General features: G+C 40.8%; 1 protein-coding gene across 1 annotated transcript in view; it reads left to right on the top strand.

Moving 5' to 3' along the window:
* pbx1a (pre-B-cell leukemia homeobox 1a) overlaps positions 1 to 24518 on the top strand; it is a 91089-nt gene that overhangs the window by 24779 nt on the left and 41792 nt on the right. Inside the window, exons 3-5 of the mRNA XM_034703807.1 lie at positions 5185 to 5285; positions 14542 to 15379; positions 16146 to 16219. Of these exons, the coding sequence (XP_034559698.1) occupies positions 15195 to 15379; positions 16146 to 16219 (259 nt within the window). The 5' untranslated portion in view covers positions 5185 to 5285; positions 14542 to 15194. The remainder of the gene's footprint in view (positions 1 to 5184; positions 5286 to 14541; positions 15380 to 16145; positions 16220 to 24518) is intronic.

The following is a 24518-nucleotide window of genomic DNA, read 5'->3' as shown; positions in this document are numbered from 1 at the left end:
CTTGTTATTGTTTTGTGTCTCTGTAGTTTTATTGCATGATCTTGCCCTTGTGGTTGATTTTATGTGTGTCTTTGTTGTATTTCACATCTCTGTGTGCTCCTTTTGCGTACTTGTAGTTTTATTTCCTTTTTATGTGGTAGTTATTTTGTGTTGCTGGGGTTGTTTTGCTTTTTTTCTTAGTTGTTTTTGGTGTTTAGGAGTATATTTGTGTTCTTTTTATTGACTTTCCTACAAAGATTTCCAACAGTCACTTAAAATAGGCTATTGCCTTTGTGTCTACTCTGCCGACTTTGGTATGGAGTTATTGTGATGACACATTTTTAAAATGATTTAGGTAAAAAAAAATTTTTTTAATTTTTCTTGAAAGTAGAAGACTTTTCTCTACCCATAAAGCCACACTCAGCTCTTAAATTCAACTGAAAATCTTGAAATTTGGAGACATCAGAGGGATGATGTGGTCATTTTTAAGTTCTTTTGGCAGCTGGCAGACTCCAAACCAAGGCTGAAATTCATGTGAATGGTCGATATATGTAAGGATGCACACTATAGCCTGTAAGGATCTGCTCGCTTTGAAAACAAAGCAATTAAAAATTTTGTTCATCATAATTATCATTACCATTTTCACACTCCTAATCGTCTCGCTGCCAGCTGTCTCAAATTGCTGTAATTGAGTGATCTGTTGCATTTTCTCAACAGAGCCTGAGATGCAGCCTCCACCTCTGGAGCACACGTATGTTTACAGAAACACTTGCTTCCTTTTCTTTGTATCAGATTTTATGTATGGTGGCCTTTAGTTTCTGAACATAAATCTAAACCACCTAAAAAATTAGAAATACCTCTGTACTCCATATTTTATCTGGGAGGCTGTCTTTATGAACCTGGTTTGGGCCTTGACGTGTAGCATTTTATCGATCGGCAGTGAGCTACTACCACCTGTGCACCCCCCAGTGATGACAGAAACAACCAGGCTGTCAGTTGCCAGGCAATATTCACAACCACTGGCCCACATCAGCTAATTACCAGCAGAAATCACGTATTGACAGATGGGCCCATGCATATTGATCGGCCTGCAGTGCCACGTTCTAAATAACCAAACGCTAATGAATCATTTCCCTTTTGGGAGAGAGAAGGAAAAAAAGCATAAGTCTTTTTGTTGACATCATACCTGTACTGCACATAGCTCATGGCGGGAGAATACACAAATCACAGCAGTCTCTCCCCAGACTTCTTTGTATATATACACCTCTGCCTAGCTCTCCTCCTTATCAGTCTCTCTCTTGCCATCTTTCTCACCCAAGCCATCCCTCTCTCGCTCCGTGTGGCAGTTATTTTTCATCGCGGCAAGCTGGCCAAGGCAGTAAATACCCCGCTCCTCAGACTGCGGACCCAGAGTGACCCTGCAACCTCTGTGTCTCTGATGCCTCTCCCAAGGTCTCTCATTCCAAGGCCCCCGTGATGCAGCGCTCTGGTTGCAGTGCAGACCCTGTAATTCACCAGCCTGCTAGATCGCCTGCCAGCAGCTATTGATTTTTGTTTCCCCAATCTCCAGGAGAGAGGGAAAGAAAAGATTAAAAACACTTTGTCAGTTTGGTAGGGAATAAGAATTCTGCGCAGGGGGATACCTAGGAGGGCACGGGGTCAGGGCTGAGGCACTGTACGTCTTTATGGCTTTAACTATTTCCACGCCACGGACATCTCTGTCCGTGCTTCTCACTGTCTTTTTTTTCTGTGCAGGAAGTTTTAAGATAGAATGAGAAGCGGAGACTTTGCAGGGTTATTTTTCTCAGAGATGACCTTTCCTGCTCAAGCTGGTATTTAATTGTGCAGTATGAGATGAGTGTCAGTGACTGTGTTGTTGATTAGAGTTGGGAAATAACAGAAGGGGGTCTCATGTGTGGCTTGATTGTGACCTCCCAAAGAGGTCATTACTTGACAAACATATTCCTTTTCTTAAAGGCACTCTGAGGACTTTTTATCTGATTATGAAGAAGTCTTACTCTTGCACTGATACCTCTTCATGACCTACATGGTAGAAAAAGATGATCAGCAACAAGATTCCTTCATACTGTATTTCAAGGCCTGTGTTTGGATTTTCTAAAAAAAAAGCCAAGTTGTAATTCAGCATTTACCCCAATGTGACTGTGTTTAGAACTACTGTGGTGGCTTGAAGATCAAAAGGCCAACCATTCTGCTTTTAACTATACGTAAAATCCACATGAATTAAACCAAATTACCTTTAGCTGACTTTTAAAGGTGACATATCATGCAAAATTGACTTTTTAATGGTTCTTTACATGAAATATGTGTTCCTGGTATGTCTACAAACCCCCCGAGAATGAAAAAAATCCATTCTGCCCCTGTTTTGATTTCTACACCTTTCTGTAAATGTGTGTGAAACGAGCCGTTTCAGACTTCCGTGTTTTTGTTACGTAACAACAATATCCGGTCTGTCACGGAGTCAGAGCTCGGAGCTTGTTCAGCCCATAGACTGTATAAAATAATACTGAGCCCCTCCCCCGTTTTTCATTACCTGCACAAATGTGTGGTAACAAGGAGCTTAGGAGGGAGGCATGCTAGTTGTAGGCTGTCTTAATAAATACAAAGGTCGGTTTTACTCCCCACGTCTGCAGATTTGAAGATCTAGTGGATGATTTTTATTTATCATGGATAAGTGCTAGCGCTAGTTAGCATAGCTACATAGCTACATGTCGTAGCTGTAGCTGTGTACCAAGACACACGTCAACATACTGACAAATAAATAAAACAACAAGAAACACAGAATCTGTGACCAATCCTTCAGAAAAGGTCCCGCTGCCTTTCTGGTAGAGGTCGGTTTTACTCCCCACGTCTGCAGATTTGAAGATCTAGTGGATGATTTTTATTTATCATGGATAAGTGCTAGAGCTAATTAGCATAGCCACATAGCTACATGTTCATAGCTGTAGCTGTAGCTGTAGCTGTGTACCAAGACACACGTCGACATACTGATAAATAAAACAACAAGAAACACAAAATCTATGACCAATCGTTCAGAAAGGTCCTGCTACAGGCGCCTCTCCGTCAGGATCAGATTCTGGATCAGATTCAGAGGGTTGAAGTAACGCGATCTCTGAGCAGCCGTGTATATTCAGCCAACATGTAAACATTAGATCAACGTGCTGGAGAGCCGAGGCACATCCACTTCCGGAGGGGGCTTGGTCAGAGGGAAAACAGAGTGTTCTGAAGAGGACTGAAGAAGAGTGTTTTTCAGGCATGCCAAAATCTGATTTCAAAGTGTTTTTTTGAGCATAAACTTTAAAGACATGTTTTGGGGACCTCTTAGACCAATATATATCGATGAAAAAAGCGTGATATGTCACCTTTAACACATTTTAGAACTTAAATTATACAATGAAATCCCAAAAATAAAGATTAACTTTCAACCCAAAATTATACTGATTATTTATTTACTTTTAGCATGTATGAACGTAACTTGGCCCTTACATACCGGCCCCTAATTGTGCTCTTAACTACGTAACTTGGCCCTTACAACTACGTAAGTAAAGTTTGGCCAAGAGAAGAAAGTTGGTGAGCAGTAGGAGTTTTTTGTTTCTTTAGATAATTGTCTATTCAATAATGTTATGTTCTCATTAATACTACCTAGCTCTTTGAGGACCGAAGAGTTAAGTGTTCGCGTTTTATCCTTTTTCTGACATTTATTGGGATGCAGGAGCACACAAAGTTACTAAGTTTTAGCGTTGTCACATCACAGTTAAGAATTTTAGATCACAGGAAATAGTCCTCATCCCGGGAAACAGGACCAATTTAATCCAAAGGGGTCACCAAAACCAACACAAAATACGATCTCCTCACAGTGCCTTTAACAAGTGAAGAGACATTTAGTATGAACCCATTTGTCTTTTAAGGAGGCCTGAATGTCCCTGCCACTATGGCTTGTAACAAAAAAGTTAAACCAATTTTAACATTATTGTTATCACACTCAATATGTTTTGTGAGTAAGAAAACATTATAAGTGCAAGTTGACTTCAGTATACATAAATAAAGGACCTCAAATAGGAACATTTAAACATAACCACTCTTCCTCTTTTGTTCTTCTTCATCTTCGTCTTTGTCTACGACTACATCTACGTAGCATCTTTGAGTATCTAGAAAAGCACTATCTATAAGCCTTATCTATTATTATCATTAATATTACCTCTACGTCTACGTCTTCTTCTTTGTCTTCCCCTTATAACCAGCATCGTAATACAAAAATCATGCATGGCATAAAGTTTGTCCATTCTGTGCTACTATAGAAACATGATGGTGCAAGATGGCAGCCTCCTTGGAATGGGACCCACTTCTTATGTAGAGATACAAAGCACATTTTAAGTTGACATAAATAAAACAATTGTTATATTATTATGATAATGCATTCATTTAAACATACTTATGTATTCTATTTCTGATCTGTTAAATGCCCCTAAATTCTCCACACTGCACCCCTCACTGAAAAACAACCTTTCCTCTTGCTGCCTTTAATAACACGCGTGGACTTTTTGTGAGTTGGATGTTGAATTTGGACTTTTGTTCCCTCTCTCCAGATGAATGTGATAACAAATTGAAAAAAGCTTGTGCTCTGAGTTCCCCAGGGTTTCATTCTGGGTCATTTAGGAAAACCTACATACATGCACTAACACACACCCACTCACATACACACTGCCACGCAGTCAAATACCGTCATGCTAATGTGATGCCAATGCATTACCCCATCAGATAGTTTTACGCATGGACGGCTCTTATCATTTCAGCCTAACTTTCTACTAAATGTGCAGAATGTTTTCCCCCTGACATTACGGTCTGGTAATGGTGCCTTTCAGGGCCACTCTATTTTCTGAAATGAAATATTCATTCATTGGCGAGGACAGTCTTAGAGGAAGTCTGTCTGAAATATGAATTCATGGTTCCAGCAGACATTTCTTCAATATTTGATGGGTCATCAGAGCTCTGTGTCTAATATTGCCCAGTTTCTGCAAATATTCATTCTCTCCGTTTTGCTTCAGTTGTTTTTTACAATTAAACCAAATCAGGCTGAAAAATATGCACCAAAGGGGAAAAAAAACCCACCTTCGAGGATATTTCTGGTAGCAACATTTTAAACAATTGTCTTCCTGCTTTGGTGATTGTGTTTGTCTTTTTCAACAGGTTACCATATCTTAAGGTCCAATCCATTGTGTGAAAGCATCCACCAGTACACACTAAATCAGCTTGATTTTGTGCCAGTGAGAAGATAAAAGGACTCGGAGGTGGGTACAGTAATCCAAAGAGAGCGGGTGGTCTGCTCCAAGGCATATCGTTTTATTCCCTCATGCATATTCACTTCTAAGCCTCTGAGTATGCAGATTAGTCTTTTCTGAACATTGCACTCTCCAATCACATCCTACTTTTGCTCTTCTTTTTTCTGTCTCAGTGAATGCACCCTGCTGATGTGTGTGTGCGTGTGTGTGGTGTGTGTGTGTGTGTGTGTGTGTGTGTGTGTGTGTGTGTGTGTGTGTGTGTGTGTGTGTGTGTGTGTGTGTGTGTGTGTGTGTGTGTGTGTGTGTGTGTGTGTGTGTGTGTGTGTGCAGGAACAATAAGAGTACCGCGCATATGTGTGTGTAATTTTAAGTGTTCATGTAGGGTTTTATTTTGCTTGTTTGCAAGTTTGGGGGCAGACAGGTTTGAGTGTGCATGCATGAATAAATGTTTTGGAGTGTGTGTGTGTATGTGCATGTCTGTGAGTGTGTGTGTGCGTCTGTTTGGGTATGTGTTTGCCAGACACATGGCTTTGTCTTGTCCTGGCACTGTGCTCAGCTCACCAGATGTTCTCCTTTTTATCATCCTCCACTTGCACCGTGCTCTTTGAGGTTTAGGGAGTCTGTGTCGCTCACATTCAGCTCGCTCTCTTGTTTTTGACTGTTCAGTGGAAAAACAAGAAGCTGTTCAAAGCCTTGTAAAGCTTTTTTTTTTCTCCTTTCATTTGAAGATAAAAGAATCAGCAGAATTACTGGTCCTTCAGTAGCAGTAGTTTATATTATATATTTTATTTATATTTTAGAGAAATGATCAAGGTATCATCTTGCTCTGTTTTATTCATTCATTTATTTTTTCTGTGAATCATCCATATATCTCTAACAGCATTTCACCGACACAAATTACAAACATTTTTTGTTTATATGGATACGAATGAGTCTGCCAATGACTACTTGGCTGGGAAATTTGATCATGTGACAATAGAATGGATTCCATGCAACGTGCTGTATAATATTGTTGATTTTAGGTTAGTGGTTAACACAAGCTAAGAAGACATTCAGTATTTGGTGAAGGCATAAAATATACTTAAGGGTGCTAATTTGGGTAACCACCCATTCACTATATATTATCCTGCTTATTACCAGGCAACCAACCAAAGACGTAAACAAGTTGACACAAAATACTTATTTAAATATGATTTTTTTATTTAAAAATGATTATTTTTAGCCAAAAAATAATGTGTCATTCTGATTCCATGGCAGCAGATTGTTCTCAGCCTTCCTTTGGGACAAATAAACATTAAACTGAATATTTCAATTCACGGTCATGTTGAAACATTAGCCTACTTATTTGTTATAATTAAACTGAACACTTCCATTAAAAGCAATGTTAGACAAAGTGACAGGACTTCAGCAGGAATATTCATGTTGACATTTCTGTCATCACTCAGCTCTCCTTCTACTCAGAGCTTGGCAACACCTTGACACACCTTTAAAAATAAATGAGGCAAATGTTACAATTTCTCACACTGTTGCCATTATCACAACCACTTATGGTTTCAGCTTTGTATCAGCAACTAGGAGATGCACTCAGCACTTCTGCTGCCATTGTCTGGATTGCAGAAAAGGATCTCGCTCCACTTTCCTACCAGAGATGGTTGGGGTTGGTAGCTCCTCAGGCTGCTCTCACAGCTCTGCCCAGTATCTGTCATTATTTATCAGTTCTCAAGTTCAACCTGAGATGGTGATCAGGCTGTCTCTGGCACTGGTTCTGGCATTGAGGATTAATTTTGTTGTTATGGGATTTTGACCAATCAGAATCAAGTATTTAACATTTAATAAGTATGATAGTCTGGTAGTGATTTCATAGAACAGCAGCTTTAAATGATATCATATTTTCTATCAAGATACATTTCATTCCCTAAAAAAAATCAGGTGATTTCATTAGTTCCCTCCCTGCTGTAGTGGTGATTTTAGGGACCATAGCTGGAAGCAAACAAACTCTCCACAAGGAATAATTTAGTCCAGATTAGTCCAGATTTTAAGATTACTTGTGATGTCTCTGCCCTTTCTACCCTAAAGGTCAGAGTTCAGGGTTGCACTCAAAACTGTTCCTCTTTACTTCAGGACCCCTCAGCAGCACAGATGCATGAAGAGGGGGATAATTCAGCAGCATTTAATTGCATGTTTACATTCACCCGCTGTTCTAGGTGTACATGCTGCTTGATTACAAAGCTAGAATGACAAGTCAGGATTGAAAATCACTGCACCACACAGCGCTCACTCCCATGTGGAATTAAATCAAGCTGTCACCTGGTCAGTGCCACCACCCACCACACACACACTCACATCAACGGACACACGCCCATCAACAAACACAGAGAGCTGTCAAATAAAGCAACACTTGTAATTATGGGAGGGGGGTGAAATTCAGATTTATTTATTCCAAAATGAAGCCCGCGGATCGACGGAGGGACAGCTCTCCTCCATCTGTCATCGTCGAAGCCACGCTCGTCTGACACAGGGATTCATTCGTCTTGTCGTCTTTGACAGTCGGATTTTCCCGGCGCACTCCCACCAGGAGTCGCACAGGATTTTTTGGAGGCAGACTTAAAAAAGAAAACACTCTGTGACAAGGAGCAGGCTCTTTATGAATGCAAATGAGTCTGGGAAAATTCACAGAGCAGCTAGCAGGCTCCGAGGCTCCGGCATCCGTCACATCTCCCCCCACCAGGCACAGCCCACGCTTTGCCAAGAGGTCCAAGGGCTTACAGGGGCCCTGCAGCAAGAACAGACACACTCAGAGAAAAGGGCATGGAAATCCTGTGGCTGACACACACTGAGAGTGCCACCGGTGACTATTATTTTCATGAAAATGATAAGCTTACTGTTTTTACATGCCATGCACAGAATTGCTGGTGGCTTTTAGGGTTTTATTATAAAACATTCATCTCCTCAACCCTCTCTGTGTGCATGTGTGAGTGTGTGTATGTGTGTGTGTGCGAGGATGCGTCACTTGTATCACTTGACATTTGGCTTCCCTTTTATCCTGTTCCAAGGATAGTAAGTCAAATGCTATGTGACAGGTCAACCCCTTCATATCAGTCATCCTTCACCCTGACCCAGCCTCAGCTGCACAAAGACACATCCAGCTCCTCAGCACTAAAAACCATCATTAGCTACAACATCCCTCTGAATCCTGCCAGTGTGAAAGGAGGAATCTGTTTACTAAACCCAAAAAGGAAACAAACAGTATAAAATTTCCATTTTTACATGACTGTGCTTGAGTCTTGAAATGTAATTTATTTTAATGAAGGCACGAACACAGGGACGACAGTGGTCTACCTGGTTTAAAGTTGACATATTCGAAGTTTCATCCTCTGAGGTCTGTGGGAAAACTGGTGATAGACTAAATTAAAGGGGCACTGCAACACTTTTATACACAAAGATGGCATTTTTTCATCACAAGATGGAACATCCTAGTGAACATTTTTCTGTTGAAAAAGATGTCAAAAGCCATCATTGAAGCATTTAAATCTGGAAGTTTTTTCAACATTTAAGATTCAAGATTCAATGTTTTTTATTGTCATGCCAACACAAGCTGTCGCATTTATTCAAGAGTCATTGGTTTAAAATCTCTGTTTACGCCAGATTTCACTGGGAAAGCTATCTCTGTCACAAGATATGTCACGCATTCACACGCGTAATGAGTCCATAATCCCATGACCCTTCTCATTCAAGCTCGCCGCTCACAACTGTTTGCCATTGAGTGCTATCTTGTTCACATTCCCATTAAGTATCAATCAACTGCTTCAGCATCCAGGGGTCTTACACAGCCCAACTACTGTATGTTAATAAAGGAGCCACAAGTGTAACATCTGGAAACATCTGGAACTCCCTTTACTGACTGACTGCAGTTTTGGACCAGCCTCATTCATGTTAACAGATGGTACACGAGTCAAACTATGAACTTAAACCACATGAAATACATTTATTCTCCAATCATGGTTTCCGTCTCACAGTTCTTGTCACATTGATATATTTCAGGTGTTCCTTTTCAGAGAAGTTTAGTTTTAATGAGTTATTTGAGGTCAAAAAGGTGACTGATTGACAGCTCTGTCGGCAAATGCAGGCTCCTGCAGCATTCGTAACCGGATAAGCAGAGAAGAGGGGGAACAAACACTAACACTAGAGTCACTGAACTTTCCATAGCATTGAGTGTCTGCTTCAAACCAGTGCAGGAATCTCATCTGGGAGGAGATGGAGTTGCACTGCCAATATTAATATACAATCAAGTGACCCAAGTGCCTGTGTATGTGCAGTCTTCTTTTTCTTATTCTTTGGAGAAAGTTTAGAACAGCTCCCTTCACCATATCTGTGAAACTTGTTAACACCATGAAAAACACCATGCGTAGAAAATAAAACATGTTAAGATAATGTCTGTGCATTGACAGGATTTCCAGAATTACTGCTGGAAAATTAATTTGAAGAAAGAACGTCACAATTATAATTTCCGTCTTCTCTTCCCCCCTAAAATAAACACAATTTGTAAAGCACTTTTTCAGACGTGTTGATACTGTAACCATATAAAAACACATGACACTTGTGCTCTAATATAAAGGATAAGTGCTCAGAAAGGACACCACTCCATTACACCCTCAACACCATACTTACTCTATACTGATAAGTTATATAATCTACAATATGACCTTTAACTGCCACCCAAACAGCACTGCCACCTACCAGACCAAAGCAACCTCCGTATACTGATAATGATATATCCTATCCAACTACATGGCCCTATACTGGCCCTCACATCCCAAATGTTTAGAGCTGGATGGATTTATCTTTCTGCTAGACCAATGACTTTCTAAATGGACCACTTTTATGAACAGATCTTTGAGTACAGAGGGAGTCAACCAGTTTGGCAAAGATGACCTAAATTTTGGGGCTCACGTAAGGCTAAAAAATGCTTGAGAAATGTACCCAGTAAACAACTTTCACACATTTGACTTATGGTGCATACTTGGCTGTAGAAACCACTTTTATCCAATAGCCAGCAGCATGCACAGCAGCAGAACCGTGAAGCAGCTAAAGGAAAAGTCAGCCATCATTATCATTAATTACACTAAGTCTTTGTCCCACTTTCACAGATATAAATATAAAAAGTTTTTTGTTATGTGATCAAGCATGTAAGCACATTGACCTACACAAAGGAATATACACAGGTATAAATCACATAAAGCGTGAAAGATATACCGGCATTTCCAGCATCACTTTTATCATGAATATGTCTTGCAACTCCCCTAAACTTTATGGGAGTGCAACACTAAATCTCTAAAGTATCTCTTTAATGAGCAGATTTTCATGAAGTGTAATGTCACTTTAATGACCAGGCAGCTGTCCGTGTTTTGCGTTCTGTCTCAGGTTTATCCCAAGTACCTCTTTTGCTTGAAAGCCAATCTAAGGTGCAAAGAAACCAGAACTTGTGGGTATTTAATTTAGCAGGAGTTCAAAAGAGGATGGTCAACAGAGGCAGAGCAAGGGCTTGGAAACGCTGACTCGGCTCCTGTCGCTTAATCTATTTGAGGTGCGATTAAAGTTTAATTCGTGCCCATCTCCTAATGCTGGCCAGCAGTGGGTCAGTGAGTAGTTTCAAGCTGAGCCCAGGTCTTTTCTCTCTGTCTGGGCCTTACTTTATTCATGCCTGAGGGACACCAAGAGCTGCAAACAACTGAATTTTTCATCAAGGTTACTTCCTGGAGAGATGTGCCATGCAGTTGCTGCTTTCTCCCTCGCTGTGCTCCTAGCTCATACATAACTTAGCCTGCTCTGACCTGCAGCTCTCTCTGGGAGGAGTTGCTTGACCCGGGTCCAGATAGGAGAGCGTGCGCTGTGGAGTCAGCATGAGTTTGTTTTGAAGCTTGAAAAACTGAGGTTTGGTTTATAAGGTTTGATTATTAGATGTCTGGTTACACTTTATTTGAAAGTCTCCCAATTTAGCATTCATAAGACACTTATTAACAAGTGAGAAATGGTTTATAACCCATAATAATGTTGCTGTAAGAATATCTCTTTACTTATTATTTGACAAAGACTGTGAATTTTAATTAGTACTGCTCATTAGCACCCTTAAGTTCAGCTTATGTAATGAATGCACGATAATATAAGGGTCAAAAAGTTAAAAAAAAATGTATATTGGAGATTTAGAATATGTATTTGGTTGCAGCTTCATTTAATTATCAAGTTTTTTTATTGTTTGTGGGATTGCTGCCAACATTTAGTTACTTTCTGTTTTCATATTTAAGTTAGACACATGGAACCTAACATTACAAGTTTTGGAGTTTCATGAGAAAATCAATACAAGGTCTAGAGCTTTCTTTTCATGTAATTTATTGTAATCTATGGCACATTCTAACTTGTTTCATATTCATCAGAGCATCCTCACTGGATGATGGTAAGCACAACACAACAAATTCAACTAGTTCATGTTTCTTTTGGGAATACCCACAAGTTTGGCATCAACATTTTCTGTCCCCAGAAAAACAACTCTGCAACTTCTAGTGAAAAACAACAAGTCATAAGAATATTTTTAAATCCTAATTAATTTGCAATTATAATTAAATCCCACTTATTCTTTATTTTTGGGAAAATTAATGCAGCAACAACACTTTTAGTTTTAATGGAGCGGAAATATGCAATATCAGATGATTTTTCTTTTTCTTTCATTAAGGCTACTTTTTCTGCAATACAGCAATCAGAAGCTCAAACAGGGTTTTTATTCATTCTAGTCAGAGCTTAGAGTTTCCTTAAAGTATCCACGTACATTCATTCATTTCTGTCTACAGACTTACAGTGGAATAAATCTGAATTTAGAACGAAAAGAAAGAGCTCTTTGGATCTCATTTCACACTGATCAATGTGCTTGTTGATTTTTAAATCAGGCCAAATGTGTGGGAGTACTGAATCCTGGCTTGAAAAACCAACCTGAGGTCCGAGTGTGATTATATATTTTATAGGGAAAAAAATATACAGACAAAATTGTACATGTGTGCCTGATATTTATTCTTTACACTAGAGCATTCATGTTTACAACTGAACCCTCTTCTCTTAGCTGCAAGGCCTACAACACAGAGATAATCCTCTGTCATTACGACCCTGTTAAATAGGGAATAAAATAAAGCAGAATGGCTATTTGACTGCAGACTTCCATTTCAGAGCTGTGCTGTGCAGTCTTGCAGCTCCTGAGTGTCAGACATTATCACCACCACTACCCTCAACCTCACCCTGCCCCTTGTGACAATTACTGCCCTACCTCCCTATTCAGCACGTAATGAGAAAACTGACTGATCGATTTCTGTCCAGCCACTAAAAGAAGGGAAGGAGGCATTTGGGTAAAGCGCAGAGCAGACTGTGAGACACATAACTGCAGCATTTTAATGTTATCTTCTGTGTTTAAGTGTTGATGGGAGATAACGAGCATGGAATCCTAGTTTTACATGTTGGATGCAAATGGTGAGATTTAATACAGGTCTTTTTTCGGAATACACATTATTTTATGTTCTGAAAAATCTTGAATTTTTTTAATTTATTGACTCATTTTATGCTGTGTTTAGAAGTTCTAATATATTGAATTTAAAAGGTTTCCAAAGCCCAGTAAGTATTGTGATAACACTTGTTTTGAGTGAGCATTTAGATAAACATGTAATTTTTTTCTCTGAGAGGCCACCACAAAAAAAAATCCAAACTGTTGTTGCAGAACTTGAAGTGATTTATTATTTTCCTTTCATGTAGAACAGGAACCAGACAATTTTACATGCTTGTGTTGCATTTATTCAATCAGATACATGTTATTTTATGTCCTTGTTAGACAGAATTCCATCTAGACTGGTTTAAGTCAGCTAATTTGAATAGTTTATCTGACAATAGTTTATCCTGAGCGCTGTTTTGCAGCCAATTGTCGGCGGCAGCCATATTGGTAATGCGGAACTCAACCAGTCACAGTGTGACGTAAAGAGGCAGAGTTTGAGCCTCCAAGCCAACAGCTATGTGCTCCCACCTGTCAGTCAAGTCAGTATTTGGGCAAAAACTTGCAATCTTAATATCTTCTGAACCATCGCGTTAGAAAAAAATTCACCCCCTGTACAGTGTGTGCCGATAGAGAAATCAACTATGTAGAACCAAGCCGTTTTTTGAACCAGGCTGTAAACATGTTTATTAATGCTGCAAAGATCGTCTTTTTTTTATATTGGTGTCTATGTGGTTTCCGGTGTTTCTGCAGCCAGCCTCAAGCGGATTCTCAATGAATTGCAGTTTATAACACTTCCACATGGGCTTCATATTTTGAGAATGGAGGTTGCCGCTTGGTTGTCACATGACCCATTTCTGTGATTAGACATATTCAGGGTAATTGAAAAAACAACAACATAAGAGTGTACAGAAGGGTTACTTGTAAAATTTAGTTGGAAACATGACTTATAATGAAACTTCTATTGCAAATGTTTACTTGGAGATTTATAACTTTTTCGCTAGTAGCAGAGCCTACTGCAGCTTTGAGTTGCTAGCCTGAAATAGGTGTGCGATAAACTTGGTCTGGTGGCTATGACTACCTTCAAACTCCATCCACAGTGTTTTTTCATTTTCAGATTTACGTTGACTCAAGTACTCATCAGAATGTCTTACAACTAATCAGATACACAGTCTCTTTGAATGGAGAAACAACAGTATGACTTTTTCCATAGTTCCATAAACATGTCACCTGGCTTTGATAGGTAAAATTGTCTGATCTCCACCAGTTCACAGAATACTTTTGATGGATTAATAATGTGTCATTTAACTTACTGGTCAAACGAACAGGCTAATCGTTTTCACTATATAGCGATTACAAATACTCCATCATTGATGCCAAGAGCGTCTGTTTAATGATTAAACACAGGGCTTGTTAGTCTTGACATCCTCCACGTTTGTTAGAACAACTGTTGTGGTCCTGTGTTACGACATGAGGCTTGTAAAAGTGCTCCCCACAAACTGCTGCACGTTCTAATAAATTCATCTTGATTTATTATTCCTGTGACTGATTACACGGATGTAAATATTCAGCAGTAAAATATATGGTCTGGGTGACAGGGTGTCTTTTCCAAGCACCACCACGCTGTCCTGTTGGGTCAGAGCTCCACTGCCATTCACAATTATTTATTAGGCTACATATTCACTCTCTATCCATCACTGTGTGGCCACCCGGCCCGGTCACATCTCTTTATGTTTATTACAGTGTCCCACCTTCCCGGGGAGGATGATTGACGTTTTCGGAGAGGACCGAGGTGGGACTTGCGCGCTCCTTCTTCTCCAATCGTGGCTCGAGGGGGCGGAGGCTTTCCATCCATACTCTGATTATGAGTCAGTTACCAGACATAAGCGAAACAATAACAGTTGGTGGTTTACTTTCTATCCTAAAGCTTCACAGGCAAGTTGAGTCTTAGGTGCGTTTTAGCGCATCAAGCTCTCGAGCTGATCGGAGGTTTCGTCTGTGGAACATAACGCGCTCCACTTTTAATCAGATTAGGAGCCTTTAATGTTCAATCCTTTTTTTCCTTTCCTACAGTAGCGGTGCAGGAGTGGCCAAAGCCAAAAGCAGCGATTCAGATCAGATTTCACCTAAACCAGCTGGGAGAGAAACCGAGAGAGAGAGAGAGGGAGAGAGAGAAGGAGAGAGAGAGAGCAGAGAGGGTTTGTCAGTCTCCCTCCTCCCAAATCCAGAAAATCTTACCAAGGAAAAAGGAGGAGTGTCGGGGGTGAGAGAGACGCAGAGGAATCCAGAGGAATTTCTGAGGATATTTTCCCCTTCTTCCCTTTCTTCTCCCATTTTTTTAATCGCACATCAAAATTTAAAAGTTGGAGGCGAGGCAGCGGGGACCGTGGTCAAGGATGGACGAGCAGCCGCGGTTGATGCACTCCCACGGGGTAGGCATGGCCGGACACCCCGGCCTGGCGCAGCATATGCAGGATGGCACGGCGGGGACGGACGGAGATGGAAGAAAGCAGGACATCGGAGACATATTACAACAAATAATGACCATCACAGACCAAAGCTTGGACGAAGCACAGGCGAGGTGAGGCTACACACAAACACACACTTACACACACACAAATAAACACTTGTAGTATTAAGGGGACCGGAAATATTAGAAAATGTTATTGGAGACGGAGGGGGGAGATGATAACACTGGTTTGTATCCAGACTGCCTGTAAATGAAAGCAATTACGCCCACCGAAGTGCCGTGACTGCGCGAAAGCGACAAAAAGACATAAAAAACTTGTCACGATTCATATGTGATTATAAGAAACAACTTTGTTGTTGGTATTTTCATCAAAACTATGATTTATTGCTTCATTAATGTAGATCATCCTGATCAGTTTGGAGGTTTTCTAAGTGCAGAGCAATTATCCAAACACTTTAATCTTGTTACAAAGGAGCTTAATATTGTTATCCTGTGCTATAATAACATGTTGCATTTCATTGTCAATAATGATTTCCAAAAATGATCTAGAAAATTCATCTGGGGCAAGTAACAGCTGTGGTGTATAATTTGCAAGATTTTGTGGCATATAAGTAAGACAAATCTATCTTTGGAAAGGTTTGAGCTCACATGTTGTGTGTTAATGTGACTCTAACAAATACATACTTCAGTGTTTGCCTGAATACTATAAACATTTGTTTCCCTATGTCTCACCAAAAAGCAGGGAAATGTAGGAGAACATGAATTTTCATGCTGATATCTTGTCACTTCAGGATGCCCTGCACTTTTAAATGGCCTTGCTACTGTTACCACTTGTTTGAATATTGATGTGAAAAGTGGTGTCCTGTGCTCTTTTTAGGAAACATGCACTGAACTGCCACAGAATGAAACCTGCTCTCTTCAACGTCTTGTGTGAAATAAAGGAGAAAACAGGTGAGATCTGTTTTATGGTTTGTGTGTTTGCTGGAGTGTTCTTTATAGCTTGCAGAAAACTGATGCTGATGAAAAATAGATGATTACACAAGCTAATTGTGTATTTTTAGTGTATAAGCATGATATCTTCTCTCTTTGTAATTCCAAATCGCTTGTTAATATTTTTTTTGAGGAGCTCAGAGATAAGATTGTGGTGACTCCATCTTTCTGCTGATTTGTGGCTTTTTTGTGTGTATGTGTGATTTATGACAAGTTTTCCCAGACAAACGTCACCCAGCATGCATGTGAGCAGCATTGGCCCCAGATGAGGTGCTGTCACTGCTCTGGAGTGTTTTCATGCCGACGTTTGGGCCTCTCTGTGGCTGGGCTTTCTCAACCCTCTCTGTCTGTTTTCCTTGGCTGAGCGTGATGGCGTTTCTGTAGTGAAGCTGATTTTTTTTTAAATGCAGAGGCAGGTCAGACAAATTTTTTGTTTATGTTTGCAACAGGGGTCAGACTCATGAGAAGGAATGTGTGAATTATTAGTCTGTTAACAGCAGATTAAAAGAAGAGCGGCTCACATGATGAAAGCCTGTGGATATTCTCTGAGGGACGTGGCTGTTTAAGAGGAGGCTTTTCAAGGCAGGAAATAAAACCTTACATCCAATATAACCTTATCTGTGAACTCTACTTTGAGGCTGTCTCTGAGGTTATTGAAGGAATGATGTCACTTTGTCTGCTGTTGTTGCGTTCACAGCCATGATAGTTTAAAATAAACCCAGGGTGGGTTTGGAGGTTTGAGCATATTCCTTAATTTTACATGAGCTGTTAATCCAAGACATTTTGTTCATATGACTCAGAGTTTGGCACATATATCTGCAAAAAAAAAAAAAAAAAGTCAAATAACCAGCAGCAGACTCTTTGGGATTTTCACCAGATTTACGAAACGTTAAAGTCTGTCTGTGAAGCTAAAGTAGGCAGGGGCCCTGGCTGTTTCTAAATTGCAAGGCTCGGAAAAGTGGGGGAGAGAGTAATGCCTGGCTCTTTGTAAACTGTCTGGCGTCTCCCTGGGTTCAACCAGAGTTCGTTTCCAAAAAGAAGAACAAAGTGACTTGGACCTTTTCCTGGCTTCACTCCCCCTGCCTCTCCTCCTCTCTTCCCACCGTTCTTGGCAACGAGGGATTTTCACAGAGCTTCTGACGAGTGAGGCTCCCCTTCTGCCTGCAAATTCTCTTTCTCTTTATTCACAACCAAGTTTGGAAATAATCATAATCAAATATGGATTCTCTTTTAACGTTTGGGGTTAGTTGTTCTATCTTGAGGTGTGGTTAAAAACAGGCTCAAAACTACAAATCAGCAAACTTTAAACTCCTCTGTTGCCTTCAGAGGCAGAGAAGGGTTTAAAAGTAAGAAAAATCTCAACACTTTCTGATGGAATCGACTCTTAATGGCTGCCTGGCTGTGTCCTCCCTGTCTGTGTTTGAAGAGCTGAGCTGCGGCTCATCTTCACCCATAGGAGGCTTGAACAGACGAAACTGAAAATCCTTTCACTGCAGTGACAGAGAAAATGACTCAAACCTTCAGCATGGCATTTACAGCCAAATGTGCTGAGTGCAGTGTATGCGAGCCGAGTACAGCCTGTAATTTGTCAAGTTCTTTTTTATGTTCTTTACAAAGAGTCAGCTTCTCCTCGCTTTTTTCTCCTACATTGTTGCAGTCAGAGTGTCTCTTAAAGCTCTTCTCCTCGACCTTTTTACTGAAACATTTCTTTGGATCATACATCATTTGTTGCATGTAGTCGCTCACATGTGTGCTGCTCACACAGTATATCAGTGATGTGTGAGTGTTGACAGCAGCAGGACGGGACATTGCAGCAGCGAGGTGTCCATTGGCGAGCAGCTGACAAACAAGGCGGGAGTGCATGCCGATAGAGGGACAGAGCAGGCCTTAACTGATGACCCCACCCCACCCTAACCCTGCACCCTGTATATTTGTGCCGGGGTCGAGCTTGTGTCACAGCGCGAGAGTATTTAGCAAGCTTAAACAAGCTCAGGTTCGCATGCTGGGTTATGGAAAACCAACGTTCGAGGATTGTGTTACCACTTACAGACGTTCCTTTTGGCCGCCAGTGTTGTATTTCATTAAATGTTTGCCCTCACTACCCCCCCCTCCTCCTCTCTTGTCTATATTTTTAAGCAACTGTCATGATTGTTTCTGCAGTTCCTGAGAGCACTTAGAATTTGTTTTCCGTGTTCCTGCTTCACATCCTGTGAAGAGAGCCGGGGAGCGTCTTTGTTTGTGTGGAACCATTACGGTGGGGGGAGCTGGCACGTACAGGTTGACTAAGTAAGAGGAGCCAGACACCAAGTCAGTGTTTGTGGGTGTCAGATTTCAGGCCCTTTCTCTCTCTCTTCTCTCTCTCTTCTCTCTCTCTCTGTCTTTATCCGTGGGCCTGGGACTGTTTGGTCAGGCCTGTCTCTCTCTCTGTCTCTGTGTCAGCAGCCTCACATTACCCCCCTCGCAGGCCCGGGTCAGATGGAGAGCTCCTGCATGACTAATGTGATCAGACGGATAATGCATTACACCGCTTGAACTTATCAAAGCTGGAGACCTGCTGAATCAGACGGTCCCGCTAACTGCTAACACCCCCCTCGAGCTTGCACTGCTAATGAGACATGTACACACGTTTTAGATACCTACAACACAGTGGTGTTGAGCTGGTCACTCGTAAGTTGTATCTGCACATGCACAAGGCAAAGATATTTCTCTGTCCCTGAAATGGCTTAGTTGGTAGCTGTGCTTTATTTTGCAAATTTTCATCATTGAAAAATCTGCTTGTTACTGTCTTACTTAATTGAGTAATCCGTTAGTCTATAATCTTGAAAAACAGTGGAAAAAACATCACATGGACATCTTCGGATGCCCATGTTACTTCTAACCTCCAAATATTTTTGATTAACAGCGATATATATTAAATAAAGTATATCTTATCTTATCTTATCTTATCTTATCTTACACAAAACAAAAAAAAACCCAGGCAGATTTTAATATCAGAGTAGCTGAAAAAAATGTTTATGCCTAAATATGTCTAAAAAAAATTATCAATAATTAAAATAGCTGCAAATCAATTTTCTGTTGCTTTACTTCTCCACGAATCAACTAATCAGTTGGCCTTGGAATAAATGTAAAGTTGCATGGGGATAAGATGTCAAGCCTCTATTTATGGCGTTTTCTGACATTACCATCAAACGTTGATGGAGGAACCAGTTGAGCGCCCATGAAGCAATAGATAGACTGGTAACTATGGCTCCCAGTGCTGCTGTTTTTCAGTATTTAATTGACATGGCTGTCCATGATGAGTTCAGGGGTTAGTGTTGCCTCTCTTTGTTACTCTCCTCTCATCTCCAGTGACAGATGGAGGCATTAGTCTCCAATGTGGCGCTGTCCTGAAACTAATGGCTATGTCCTTGGTTTTCCCCGCGCTAGCCGGGAGACTGTATATCTGTCCCCGGCTTTGGAAGTGCCGAAGCAGCAGTTTATCCCCTCCTACCCCCCCCCATGTTTTAGTTTCCACGGAAATAAGGCCGAACAGGACTCTGCTTGTTCTCCCATAAATGACTTCAAATAAATAACTTCCAAAGGAGTGCAAAGTTTTTCCTGATTTGTGAGCTTAGAGGAAACTCTTCCTCCACTTAGCAGACACGTTCCTCTAAGGGAATAGTAACAAACATGTAATATATTTTTATAAGGAGTCTGGTGTATCTTTGCTTTATAAAGTGTTTTATCTTATACATGAATAGTTTGGATTCTATTTAACATTTCCTCTGTAGTCATATTTAGATTCACTTTATCTGTGCTCTTCAGAGGCAACAGCTAGTGTTTTAGCTGTTCCCTGTCCTCTGGTATAAACTCACTCCCAATTAGGACAGCTAATATATTATGCAAATGTTGACTGGCTTAATTGAGACGTGTTAATCATGTTTTAAGAGGCTAATTACAGCCCTGTATATCTGAGGTGGGAGTTGTAATTAGCCGTGATAACAGATCTGGCTGTAGGATGGTCATATTCTGTGTGTGGACGTATGGCGAGGGAGTGTGTGTAAAGATGCATCATGTGGGTCTTGTGTTTATGTTTGCTTGTTCTTTGGCAGTTCTGTCTCTTACTGGCCTAAATCTGTGTCACTTTGCACTTCTAGTCAGTTTGTAGTCTCGTTCATTTTTCACATCTCACCTTCATGGAAAACTGAAGAAAAAGGGAGAAACCAAGATCAATCAGTTCACCATTTCATCAGGAATATGGATGCTTTGCTTCTCTATCTATAGTTTGCTTCTGCACTCCTCGCTCTGCTTATCTGATGCTGCAGCTCTGTGCATCCAGGATTTTACACAAGGAGGCTGTGTTCTTACTTTTCTGACACAGATCATATTCGGATCCATTACGCTAAGAATGCCCTCCCACTTATCGAATATAAAATTGCTTTAGAGAGGAAATTTGCTCCACGGCGGAGTGGAGTTTCTTTTTTATCAGATGTTTGTCTCTGGAGCAGCTTTTAGTGTCTACAAAAACAGCTCTGGTGACATTATTGCAGTTGCAATTGCCACTGCCATTGTTTTTCTTATTGGTGTTGTTTGGATTTGATTGGATTTTCTGCAGTCTTGTGGAATTGCCTCACGCAGCTAGAGCAGCGGACGTGTATATCCTCATATTGTTGGAGTTTGTACACCTGAAGATCTTATTACTGATATGTTCATGGGGCTCCTACTGTGCACTCTAACTACCTCTGAATCACGATGTTAAGTTTTTCATTTTTCATAGCATTCTATCTGTACATGTCACCTTTTTCCCCTCTGAAGAAAGGTATAATTTCTACACCTAATCCTTACTTAAACTGATTTTTTGGGCTCTTTGTTGGAAGTGCTTGGCCTGGCAGTTGATAACCTTTAATTTGAGGTGTGGGTTCTTGTTCCTCTCGCACCCTGCCTCTACGATGTAAGTGTGTTGGCAGCATGCTGGGGTCGTACAAAGAAACCCCCCCCTGAATTCGATGAACAGTCAAACATAAAATGGCAAGCGCTCTTCCCTGGCTGACTTAGTAAAAATGACATAAATTAATACATGCTGCTTAAACAGGACCAAGATTAATGGCTGCCTTTCGCTGCGGCTTAGATCCACTGTCAGTCGCTGCTCGCTGCCCAGATGGAATCAACACCAATCAATGAGGCTACCCGACTCTCCCTGGATATCTGCTTAGGATGGAGAGTGGGATGGGAGACACACACTCACACACACATATTTGAATATACTCTGCACACGCAGACACATATATCATGCAAAAAAACATGAATTGCACCCTCCCTGATGCTGTATTTTTGCTCCTCTCCTCAGCATTCCTTCATATAAACTCACAGCCATATCCTGTATTACTTCCCATATAGAGGGATGTTCAATCAGGTGCCACAAAGTCAGATGGGGAAGAGCAGTGAGGCTGATGGCTCAGTAGTGATTGGATGTTTCAATTACTGATAGTAATGCCATGGTGTAGTGAGTCATGCAGTGCAGATAGCACCATTTATTTTAATCAGGACGGGGGAGAGATGGGTGTGGATGTGTCTCCCTCCTTTCAGAGGAGTTTCACATTTAGATGCAGGGGAGTGCGCTCTCTCTCTCTCACACACTCTCTGTCTCTCTTTCTTTTTTATTCCACATACCAAACACAAAAACACACACACACACATATACACACGCTCAGGTGGATTGAGAGTGGAGGAGAGGTTGCCGTGGGTAACGCATAGCGACAAGGTACTCTCTCGGTGAGCTATTCTAATTTATGTTAATAAACCTTGCCGTTGCCGTGAGAGACAAAAGGGGCCACAGATGAGCCTTGGTAACCTCGGCACCTTCACTGGAAGGAAAAGCGCAGACAAAGAACAATGCAGACACACACACTCACTCACATACACACACACACTGAGAGAGGAAAAAGAGAGAAGAGATATTGAACTGTAGAGAAAGACACAAATACTGTGGCGGAGAGCGATGATAAATTTAGCCATACAAAGAGTTGTTTTTGTGGCTGCAAAAATCAAACAGCCTCATGCTGGCAATTTTCTGTGTTATGTGTGTGTGTGTGTGTGTGTGTGTGTGTGTGTGTGTGTGTGTGTGTGTGTGTGTGTGTGTGTGTGTGTGTGTGTGTGTGTGACTGTGTGGTATCTGCTGCTTCTCAGAGTGTGTCAGGGTGTGTGTTGGAGGGGCAGAAATAGTGCAGGTAGGCAGCCAGTCTCTCTGGGTTGTTGCTGCTAATTCCGTGGGGCCTACAGAGACACGGGTAGCAGCAGCTTTGGATCACTTCCCGGGGCAGATGTGACACCACAGGTAGCATTTAGCACAGTGGGCTCAGAGCACGAGTGTTAGCACAGGCCAGCGTTTGGCCAGGGTGCCTGGCACTGAGTGGAAAGACCATCTCAGAGGAGCAGATAAGGGCTTTTTAAATCTGTGATGTGGTGTTTTCTCTTTACTGCAAACAAGGAACGCTTACAATGTTAGAATCAAGAAAATAACGGCCATAATATGGTACACAACACATCATTTTAGCTTTGTCTTTAATGATTAACAATCAGCATGTCAAAGCTGCCATTGGAGTGACTTAGATTTATTTTGTTCCAATGCAAAGCGACAAACTTTGAAAACATCCTGTAAAAACACGCAGGTTTAAATCTTGCTTCATAAGAATTCTTCTTCAAACTTAAAATGCATCAAACATATTGTGGATGCTTTGACTTGCTATTATCCAACTACTCTTAATGAAAATCTTCAGTATGATTATACAATACTAGATAATTATTTCCCACTTTAAAAAGTAACAAGCATTGCCGTCATATTCTCAAATCTCCTGTTTTACGAGGTAAAAGATGTAAACTATTTCTCACACTAACATGAATGAGGATTGATAACACCCTGATGCCTCCTCGCCGCTTCCCTGTGCTGTAGATGCGGTAACCCAAAGAGTGAAAGCTGTGGGTTTCCTCTGCGCCGTCTGTCTGCCAGCTTGCCTTTGGCGGTGTTAGTTCTGGACAGTTAACTCCAACTGAAATTATGTTAATTGCTGTCATTTTCTTTTTTCTACTTGAGCATAATCAGCAAATTATATACTTCTCTTCATTTATTATCCAGCCACTTTTAACAGAGTTTTTACCCTTCAAAGATAAAAAAGTTACATGGTAGCTTGCCCTTGTGATTTGTGTATATGTGTGGGGTTAATTGCATATACGTAAGTGTGTCATCAACAGTTGTTATTTTGTGTGAAAGTTTCTCCTTCACAGAAATGTCCGTGATACTAAGTGTATGCTTTCTCAAAGAAAAGTGTGACATAGTGAAATTCAGTTGTGTGATTGGTGGATTGACACCCTTGTTGTTTCCTCTATTTACTAACACCACAGAGAGCTTTAACACTACACTACTAACACCTGAAATGTTTTCATGCTAAGGATATGCAGAAAGAGTGGTGCCACTTTAAGCTCCTGAAGCATTGACACCACACTTGTTGTTATCGAAGATGACATCCTGGTTAGAAAACTGCGTTGTTCAGCTACTTTTTAGAGATAATGAATACGTAGAAAATGTATTTGGACACACAATACATAAATGCAATTTTTTTTATTTCACTTTCGTCGAATGAACCGCACTAATGTTATTGAAATTGCCCTGTTAGCTAGTAATTTAGTATGTATTACGTATACATACGTTTAGTCAACTAAGCAATTTAACATTTTCCCCCTCGCTAGTCGACATCAGAATCACTAGTTGGTCAAACTAATTATTGGTATGTATATTACATAGACTGTGTAAATAATGGACCGTAATAATCCGTGACGTCACCCATGTGTTCCTGAGCACTGTTTTGACGGCAGCAGCCATGTTGGAAATGCTAAACTCAACTAGGCAGAGTGTGACGTAAAGAGGCGGAGTTTGAGCCTCCTAGCCAACAGCTATGTGTTCCCGGCCAGGAGTCAAGTCAGTCATGTCCTTATTTGGGCAAAAACTCTTAATCTTAATATCTTCTGAACCGTCGCGTTAGAAAAAACTTCACCCCTGTACAGTGTGTGCCAATAGAGAAATGATCTTCGTAGACCCAAGCTGTTTTTTGAACCAGGCTGTAAACATGTTTATTAATGCTGCAAAGATCCTCTTTTTTGAATTGGTGTCTATGTGTTTTCTGGTGTTTCTGCAGCCAGCCTCAAGCAGATTCTCAATGAATTGCGGTTAATAACACTTCCGCATGGGCTTCATAGTTAGAGACCGGAGGTTACCGCTTGGTATATT

Source organism: Notolabrus celidotus, chromosome 15, assembly GCF_009762535.1.
Source record: "Notolabrus celidotus isolate fNotCel1 chromosome 15, fNotCel1.pri, whole genome shotgun sequence".
Classification (NCBI taxonomy): domain Eukaryota; kingdom Metazoa; phylum Chordata; class Actinopteri; order Labriformes; family Labridae; genus Notolabrus; species Notolabrus celidotus.
This window is presented reverse-complemented; position numbering and strand designations above follow the sequence as displayed.